Source organism: Etheostoma spectabile, chromosome 8, assembly GCF_008692095.1.
Source record: "Etheostoma spectabile isolate EspeVRDwgs_2016 chromosome 8, UIUC_Espe_1.0, whole genome shotgun sequence".
NCBI lineage: Eukaryota > Metazoa > Chordata > Actinopteri > Perciformes > Percidae > Etheostoma > Etheostoma spectabile.
The window spans coordinates 5762975-5772792 of record NC_045740.1 but is presented as its reverse complement, the minus strand read 5'-3'; the positions used below and the strand labels follow the sequence as shown (position 1 = coordinate 5772792).

General features: G+C 37.6%; 2 protein-coding genes across 6 annotated transcripts in view; both read left to right on the top strand.

The window, feature by feature from the left end:
• Positions 1-287: 287 nt before the first annotated feature.
• On the top strand, positions 288-6913 carry sqor (sulfide quinone oxidoreductase). Of its 2 annotated transcripts, XM_032523142.1 has the most exons (10): positions 288-477; positions 1207-1411; positions 1624-1794; positions 1920-1973; positions 2073-2267; positions 2367-2576; positions 2717-2900; positions 5301-5368; positions 5487-5665; positions 5754-6913. In XM_032523142.1, the coding sequence occupies exons 2-10, from the start codon at positions 1214-1216 to the stop codon at positions 5809-5811; spliced, it is 1317 nt and encodes a 438-aa protein (XP_032379033.1). In that variant the 5' UTR covers positions 288-477; positions 1207-1213; the 3' UTR covers positions 5812-6913. The 2 variants fall into 2 exon arrangements, with proteins under 2 accessions (XP_032379033.1, XP_032379034.1); XM_032523143.1 differs by lacking the exon at positions 288-477 and having other exon boundaries at positions 1298-1422.
• Positions 6914-8749: 1836 nt separating this feature from the next.
• ctdspl2a (CTD (carboxy-terminal domain, RNA polymerase II, polypeptide A) small phosphatase like 2a) overlaps positions 8750-9818 on the top strand; it is an 8449-nt gene continuing 7380 nt past the window's right edge. For 3 of the 4 annotated variants that reach the window (XM_032523140.1, XM_032523139.1, XM_032523137.1), the window contains exon 1: positions 8756-8998. The gene's annotated coding sequence lies outside the window, so the exon portion shown is untranslated. Of the gene's footprint in view, positions 8999-9818 lie in introns of all 4 variants that reach the window. The other variant, XM_032523138.1, reaches the window with a different exon arrangement.

Genomic DNA, 9818 nt, shown 5'->3' with positions numbered 1-9818 from the left:
TACAGGCGGGACCAATGAATTGAATAGTCATTTTGACAACCTTGTAACACAACAACAACAAAAACACTTAGGGGACGTCGATTGTGAAGAGTTAATTTATAGTGTTAATATAATACATCCATGATTTACAGCAGAGACGGTGAATCTTTGTTGATAGCTTTAGCTAGAACCAGAGCCCTTGAACTATGTAGTCGGTGGCTGAAACGTTAACCATAGACTTAACTGCCAGTTCAAAATAATCGCTTTTTGATTGGTCGGACGATGTAGGAGGCGGAATAAATAACGACTTCAACTCTCCGCTACGTCCGCGCGGTCCGTCCCTCGAGGGTGGCAACTGCAAGTTCACAACGGGGTAGCTTGAGACAGGTTGTAGAAGTCCTGCGTTCTTCGACCAGTCGAGGTTGGATTTAATTCTCTCGGATTTGGTCTAAATTGCCGGTCAGTCAAACAGTTAAACGGGCAGCAGTGCAGGTCAAGGCAAGTATCACAAGTCTTTTCTTTTTCGACGTTACAGTCAGGCTCTGTCAGTTGATTACGCAGCATGCAGCAGCAATGGTTCAGCTCAGATTAGGCTTTACAGAACAGGATGTAAACACCACACATAAATGTAACCTACATCATTATATAATTAGTTAGGCCTACTTGTGCTACGGCTATAGATGTATCTGGCTTCAGTCAAACTGGCATAGGCTAAAATATGTCAAAGTGAGAATCCCTCACATAAGGTAAAGTAGGTGCCCTTTTTTATGCTGACCTCATTACTCTACAACTTGTAAAGACGAATACGTCATATTTGCTCCAGCAGATGTTATGGTGTTTTTCTTTACGCCAGTGTGTTTTGTCCAAATTATCTGGGATGAGCACTTTTTTACAATAGCTATGGTGGCAACTAACTTAAAGCTACAGTCAATCAATTCATGATCTCATTGTTGTCATATTGCATGTCAGAACACTAAATTTTTAAGATGCCTAAAATCTACTCCCCATCCAATCCCACTAATTTACAGTGGCCTATTATTTACAGGTCATTTTATAGTACGCATTCATCTAAAAGACAGAACTAGTTCTACTTTCTACCTACTCGTAGTCAAAATGTAAATGGGGACCAGCCAAATAGGAAGTGCATGTTGTTGACAGATTTTGTACGTTTGAGTCCCAGACAGCATAACTGAATTGTTCCTAACCAAAATGACTTGTTACTTTCAGACACAGAATGACTGCATTGCATCGTCTGGGGCAGTGTCACTTCACGCGCCTTGCTATATCTCATTTTCACACAAGCAGCCATGCCTCTGCCAAACAGCACTACAAAATGCTTGTGCTGGGAGGAGGAAGTGGGGGAATTTCAATGAGTGCACGAATGAAGAGGATGATGGGAGCTGAGAATGTGGCTGTTGTGGAGCCCAGTGAGGCAAGGATCCAGTAGATTATGATTATAATTTGTTGTACCTGTCTTTGTGTATGATTTAAAACTACAAATTATGAAATGTGGTGCCTTTCATTCATTCAGCTGTGAATTCATATTTTCATTTTTTATGTTTTAGTCCTTCAGAAACATGATCATATTTTCCACCGTTCCACTTGTAAAGCTGGTGTCTTATAACTTCCCTCTTTTTTTTTCAGATGCACTACTATCAGCCAATATGGACCCTGGTTGGTGCTGGTGCAAAAACCTTAACCTCATCCGGTCGTTCCACTGCAAGTGTTATGCCATCTGGAGTGAAGTGGGTGAAATCTAAAGTTCAGGAAATAAACCCAGACACAAATACTGTACGCACAGATGATGGGACTGAAGTATGTTTGCTTTAAGAAACTGTTGTTTGACAGTATGTGTATAATGTGTCATCTACAGAGTCGTTTTTAAATTATGAGGATTTTATGTGCATCTAGCCCTACTTAGACTTTCTTTCACATTGCAGATCTCCTATGAGTATTTGATTGTGGCTCTTGGTTTACAACTGCATTTTGAAAAGGTGACGTAATGCTTTTTTTTTTTTTCATTTAAAGTAAACTTTTGCCACTGTATATGAATTCAATTTCCTCTAAAAAAAATTGTGTACTGTTATATGTAGATCAAAGGACTGCCAGAAGGATTTGAACATCCAAAGATTGGGTCAAACTACTCAGTCCAAACTGTGGAGAAAACGTGGAAAGCACTGCAGAACTTCAAAGAGGGCAACGCTGTGTTCACTTTCCCAAATACTCCTGTGAAATGTGCTGGAGCTCCACAGAAGATTATGTATCTAACAGATGCCTTTCTCAGAAAAGTACTTAATTTTTAGATTGTAATGATATTGTGTTACATTTTGAAACTATCAAGTGTGATTCTCTTAAGTAAATGAAGATATTTTATGTTTCCATCCAAGACAGGAAAAAGGAACAAGGCCAATATAATATACAACACATCTCTACCTGTGCTCTTTGGGATAAAGAAATATGCTGACTCATTGTGGGACATAGTGAAACTGCGTGACCTAAAAGTGAACCTTAGGCAAAACCTGATTGAAGTGCGGGCAGACAAGAAAGAAGCTGTATTTGAAAATCTTGACAAACCAGGCGAAACCAAAGTGTTTGAGGTAACTGTATTATTGACGTCTTTGTATAATGGACAACGTATTCCATCATGTAACCTCCTTAATGTCCTGTTATGAACAACCTAATACAAAAAAGAGACTCCAGTGAAAAACGCTTACACTTTGCTGTTTTTCTTCATTAGTATGAAATGCTTCATGTCACACCACCAATGGGACCAAATTTGGTGATTAAAGGCAGTCCGCTGGCAGATGAAGCTGGCTGGTTGGATCTCAACAAAGACCACCTACAACATAAGAAGTATCCCAATGTGTTTGGCATTGGAGACTGTACCAACCTGCCCACAGCCAAAACGGCCGCTGCTGTCGGTAAGTGATTATTGTGTCAGTTTGAACATTGCATCAACCCAACACTGGAATGCACTTTATTGCTGCATACAACACGTACATTTATATCTCTTATTAACTGCTTGTGGTTCCTCTTTCCTCAGTACTGTAAGTGTATTGCACAATGACCTATTACACAAGAATAAAAGCATACACCATGCCTTAAGAAGCTTTAAAGTAGGGACACTTCACATTAGTGTTCGACAATTGTATTATTATCTTAGTTTATTTTTGTATACCATTAGCTCTGACAAAAAAATGTTTTGCACGTGACACAGACACATGGTGAAAATGTTAACCCTATGTGCCAAGCTAATTTGAATTTCCTGTGTTGGTGCCAGTTCCTGTCTGTTAACTGTGGATTAAATGATGAGACATTCCTGACAATGTATCACCTTCTGCACAACTGCAATCTAACTGCAATTAAGAATTTAGCAATGTGAATCAATCAGTCGTTCTAGGCCTGTAACAATTATAACATCATTTATTTCATAAATGCATTCTCTTTGTTTACCTGCAATTAATTGCTAACAATAGCGAATGTCTTAAGGCGTTTGACTAGTAATTGTTGATTTTGTTTAGATAGGTCAAATTGTAGTTATTTGTTACGGTATATATTATTATTATTATTATTTAAATTGTTAGTTGTCTGCACTTGACCCTATACACGTTCATAGCAACTAAAATGACGGGGTATACAGTTAGAAAAAAAAATGATGATGATGATAAAGAGCAGTTGTTCACTTCATATGCTGTGCAATTACATTATCTGGGTCACAAAACAGTGATATAACCAAAAGATGTATCCTGGAAATTTGACTGAAAGAGACAATTATTTTGTTAATCGCAATTATTTCTGAGACAATTAATCGTACAGCAAAATATAGAATTGCTAAAGCTCTAAATCCATCTGTCTTTTATTGAATGCAGAGGTAAATATCCCAACAAATATAGAGTGAGTCCAAAACTTAGCTTTTGAGGTATGTTGCTATGAAATTAATGACTCAATTTCTATCAATCTCAACTTAAAATTTTTCTTAACGTTAATGTTATGTTTTAACATTCTAACCAAAGGATGTTAAAATGGTAACTGTATGCACATTAACATGAATGCAACTGAACTAACATGCTGAGTTATAATAGAATGCATTTAACAGTACAGCTGAGGCGGATGACAGTTGAACATCATCTTCCCTTGATGCCCTCCTTCAAGGAGCCCCCTTTTGATGACAATTTGTATCTATAGATCAGTTTAAATTCCAATCAAATACCTATCTCATCAAATAAAAACACATTTGCCAAAACAAACTTCTCCTTCAATACATTTTAAAACAAAAAAGCTTTAACCAGAATGTAGACCAAATTCACTTTTTTGCTTCGGCCAGGGCATGTCAGGCATTTGCCCTCGATTCAAGTGAAGTAATGGTCAGCACAATTTACACGAATTACATGGAACTGAATGTGTAGCGGTTGTGTTCTCTCTCTTGCGTTGTGTTTGGGTCTTTGGCTCCAACTCGCCGTTTATTTGTTGTACCTGGTAATACGGAATAAAGCTCAGTTCTCCCTCACAGCCGGTCTTACAACCCCAAGCTTCTAAGAATGCAAAAACTAATAAAAATATTGTAATACTATGATTCAGTGGTTAGCACTGTTGCCTCACAGTAAGACATTCTTAGGTTCAAATCTACTGGGGACTTCCTGTACAGGCATGAAAATTGATGAAGGCCCACTGAAGTGGAATATGTACGGGGCCCATATTTTTGGGCTACACTGATGATGTTAACTGCATTCCCCCCCCCCCCCCCCCCCCCCCCCCCCTTTTCCTCGATCTACAGTCAATAAACATGCCTGTTAGGTGAATTGGTGACTCTCAGGTCTCCACAGATGTGTGTGTGTGTGTGCCCTGCTTCTTGCTTCTAATGTGCTGGGATATGCTCCAGCCCCTGCAACCACACACATGATAAGTGGATAATGAAGATGCATGTAGGGATGGGGAAATCTCTACCATCTTTTACACCACCAAATATCAAACTTTAAATTATTTGACCCACTAGTGGTAGGGCACCTACATTGCCTCTTCATTTTTTATTCATCCAACAATTTTCCTATCTGCTGTGTGTTACTACAGGACCTCAGGGCTGCTTACATAGCTGTAAACCTCTATGGCTTGTTCAAGATCCAGACTACATACTGATTCAAGCGGATTTTAGTACATAGTGTGTTCACACTGGAAAAGTAACAAAACTAAGTTTGTATTGTTTTGTATACTAACTGCTGAAACACTACTCTGACAGATAATATGTAGTACATATTGTACAAAAGTAGTATGTAAGATGGATTTGGGACACATTAAAAAAATGCTTTTTGTTTTTTAATCCTCAGCTGCACAGACTGCCATCTTAAACAGAACCATCAGCAGAATACTGAAAAATGAAAAGCCAGATAAGACGGTAAATGACACAACTATGATTCATCTATTTGAATTTAAAAAATATTAGAAATTCTCTGTTGAAAGTACCTCTTTTGAAAAATGCGCAAACACATAATCAGTAACCACCTTATTTACAGTATGATGGCTACACCTCATGTCCATTGGTTACAAGCTACAACACAGTGATTCTAGCAGAGTTTGACTACAATGGACAACCACTGGAAACATTCCCCATCAACCAAGCCAAAGAAAGAAGAACCATGTACCACATGAAAGCTGATGTGATGCCTCACCTCTATTGGCATGGGCTTCTACGGTATGTATGAACATAATTAACATGTTAATTGTTGGTAGTAATGAATCATACAACATTTTATTAATGTTCTTTATTTTTCTTACATCAGGGGTCTGTGGGGTGGACCAGGACCATACAGGAAACTCTTTCATCTTGGGATGAAATGAAACGTCACCATCAGTTTGCAAGTAAATAGCTATATTCCCTAAACTATTAGGGAAAGAAGTAGCACATTAAATCCATCATGCTCAAAAAGTGTGGACACATACTGTATGGTGGCCAGTGGGGTGATAATATGCATGACCTGGACATCATGATTAATCACAACAAGTTTGATGAAGTTATCGTGAATATTTTCAATATCCAGGTTTAGTTAAACCTGCATTAAGTGGTGCATTGATATTACCGTGGAATAAAATTATTCTCTGTGATGAGAAATTAGAAAACACTAAAAAAACACTCCCCTCTTCAGTTCTATGTGGCTTTCAGCTACTTAAATGGCAATCTTTTGGCGGCACATTGAATGTAAGGTCTTGCTGCGGTCATCCACTCAATTACTCAACCAGCAGTGAGATGTCATAGGAGCCTAGAACAAAGGTTTGTAGAACATTCTTTGATTTGCCCCCGTACCAGTGTACCTTTTTAAAAGTGAGACTTTTATAAGTCTCACAGCCTAACTGAAGTTAGCCAAGCTCTTCTTCCCTACTTGCTGCAGAGTATATATAATGTAGGTTATGTTGCCCATGGTCATAATAAACTGACCCAATTTGGGTATTTTTAATTGGCACATAACATAAATAAACAATTGTTTTGGTTTATTATGTTTTTGGTATATTACGTGATCATTTGGGTTTTTTTCAGGATATTGGCGGGATGCTCAACGCTATAGCTGTAATCGTTGACAGTAGTCCCTAATTACAGTATACAAAATATAGTCTTTTTCAGATTGCTGCACTAACAATTTTGTATATTATTGGAAGTCAGTTATTGTGTGTATATTTTCTTGCCATTTTAGGATGTTGATGGTCTTCAAGTTTGTCTCTAGCTTAAATGCTATAGCATCCAGTCTGTGAAAATGTGTTTTTTTTTTTTCACAGTAACGTTAATTATTTGTACGAGTGATTTTCTTTGGGTATGCTTGACCAATTAACATGCAAGTTCTTTTCATACACCTAAACATCAATGTCAGAAATATAGTTTTGTACATGGTGATTATTTTTTCACAAGTGCTTAACTGAGATATTAAACATCTTGATGATTATACAATCATGCAAATTTCATTATTGTAGTTTGGTTTAAAAATGAGTGTACACTTAAAAAAACAATGTAATTATGCTATTGTAGTTTTCAGTATTGTATTACAGTAAAAACTGAAATGTTTGATGAAAAATTATATTTACTCAGTATAGTTTTAACCTGGTTGCACTTTGTAATTTTACATCCAACAGTGTTTCTGAAATATTGAATGTTATATTTGACTTGGTTTTGCTGTGATTCTTGTATAGTATCATTTACTTTTCTGCGGTCCCTGATTAATATGATTACTTTAGAGCTTAGGACACAAAATCTTTCTGCACAATTGTCAAGAGTCAAACAATGGAATGGTAATTTCTGGTACTGGAAAGGGTTCTTGGGAAGTTAATTGCATGTTTGTGCCCATTAACTGCACATAATTTTAATTTTCATTAGCTACTAAAAATTCGCATCATTTTTCAATATTAGTCTTGTCTTGCAGGCACCAAAGGTTATCAGCAGAGTTTTTGTTATCAGGATTTAGAACCTAGTACATAACGGAGTTGAGCGTGTTGATTACTAGTCATACTGGTATTACTACAGTGGTGCTCAAAAGTTTACATACACATGCTTAAGTTGACTAAAAAGAGAATAAAAAAATCATGTTTTGAATTTATTTAATACCTAATTAAAAAATGAGGTAAAATCCAACCTTTAAGGACACCTTTTCTTTGTGAATGAATAACGTATTTAAATAAATAAATGTTCTTATTTAAAATACAGGGTCATGTATACATACCCCTAGGTTAAATTCCCATAGAGGCAGGCAGATTTTTATTATTAAAGTCAGTTATTTCCTGGATTCAGGATATTATGCTCCTGATAAAGTTCCCTTGGCCTTTAGAATTAAAATAGCCCCACATCATCACATACTCTTCACCATGCTTAGAGATAGGCATGGGATACTTTCTATAAAATCATCTCTCAATGCAAATCAAACCAGGTATTAGTCTAACTGAATAAAACCATGCCTATCTCTAAGCATGGTGAAGAGTATGTGATGTGTGGCTATTTTAATTCTAAAGGCCAAGGGAACTTTATCAGGATGCATAATATCCTGAATCCAGAAATAACTGCCTTTAATATAAAATCTGCCTGCCTCTATGAATTTAACATAGGGGTTGTAACTTATGACCCCTGTATTTTAAATAAGAACATTTATTTATTTACAATACGTTATCATTCACAAAGAAAATTGGTGTCCTTAAAGGTTGGATTTTACCTCATTTTTTAATTTAGGTATTAAAATAAATTTCCAAACATGATTTTTTTATTCCTCTTTTTAGTCAACTTAAGCATGTGTATGTAAACTTTTGAGCACCACTGTATACCCTCTAGGAAGGCAGTTCATTTCACTGTGGTATGAAAGTTGACATTAGAGCCTGAAACTCACTTGAGAATTTGCTTTAATGAATTAAAGTTTTCTTAGGCAGCTGAGTGCAGTCTGTTTCCACAGCTCTTCAAAGTTTGCATTACAGAAAAAAGACTTCTAAAGCACTGTAATGGTGATGAAACAATGTCTGCAAAAACATATTCAAATTGACCAAATCCTCTGGGACTCTTTAAGCAAAAACATACCAAATATCAGATCTGGTCTTTCTTTAGTGTAACAATAAATTACAGGTAATGCACACATCTATAGTATGCAGTCTACGGTCTTTAGTTAATACCATAGACAGGTTAGTACGTGCACTAGTCTACATTTTATTTATAGCTTCCTTGTAGTCGCACAACAATACCAGCAGGGATCAAGTGTGGTAGTGAGACTGTCAGTCCAGCTGCGCACACGCACCATAGACATTTTTTTCTGTTAACCCCGCCACGTTGGTTCCATAGACAGTGGTTCCCCTACGTGTGTGTCGCATTCCCCTGCGCACCACCAACGTTATGTTTGTGATGAGGCGGGAAATGGCGTCCGCGGACATGTTTGGTCTGTGACTAGCGTAGCCTCCGAGCTACAGACACTGCTGGCAACAACAACCACGGCCCGACCTCTACCGGTGGCCGCCACGGTCGTGACCGAGAGCTACGGCAAGTTTTGAAGAGCTTCCTAGATCACCAGTAAGTAACAAACAACGTCAACATGTAAACAAAAATAGTTAGCCTGACTGCTGCTAGCTAGCGGCTAACGTTAGCCAACGAAGGGGGCGTAGTCTAATGGCTGAACATAACTATGGAAGCGAACAAAATGACGCGTTAGCCAGAGCGCAGCTAGCTGATGAATAGTTTTATTTTACCGATGAATTAACGGATAGTTGGAATGATAAACGCATTCGTTTACGGCGCACGTGTAAGACGTGCTGTGGGAACTGACGAATAATGTCACGGCCTTGCTTTTGCTGCCATTGTCGTTTTGTTAGCCTGAAAGCTAACTGTAGCCACTTGCGTTAACTAGCCACAAACCCATCGACAGCATATGGTTTAGTAAGTTCTATCTGACGTCGCTGTTAACGTTAGATAACGAGCGTCAGCGCTGCTGTTATGCTACCAGATCTGATTTAGCAACAAGTAACTAACAAAGCTAACATAATTGACGAAACAACATGCATACATCAAGCGTTTTTACTAAACACCAGCTTAGTTTGAACATATTAAAGGCCTCTCATTTCCGTTTTGTTGTTTTGAGAAGTTTTGCTCTAAACTTTGTTATCTTGTTAAATGGTTGTGACAACCAATGGGGAAATATGAGTTTATCATAACTGATTTTCTGATCTTCACACTGAAGGTACAGTCATGTCATTTTAGTGAAATCATGTTGAAACAGTTTGTAACGTTAATTCACAGTAACACCGCTGCCAACTTTTCCAAAAACATTGGAGTGAGATTTGGCGGGGCCAACCCACATTTTGCAGCGTACAAAGCAATTTCTTTGGCTCTTTCA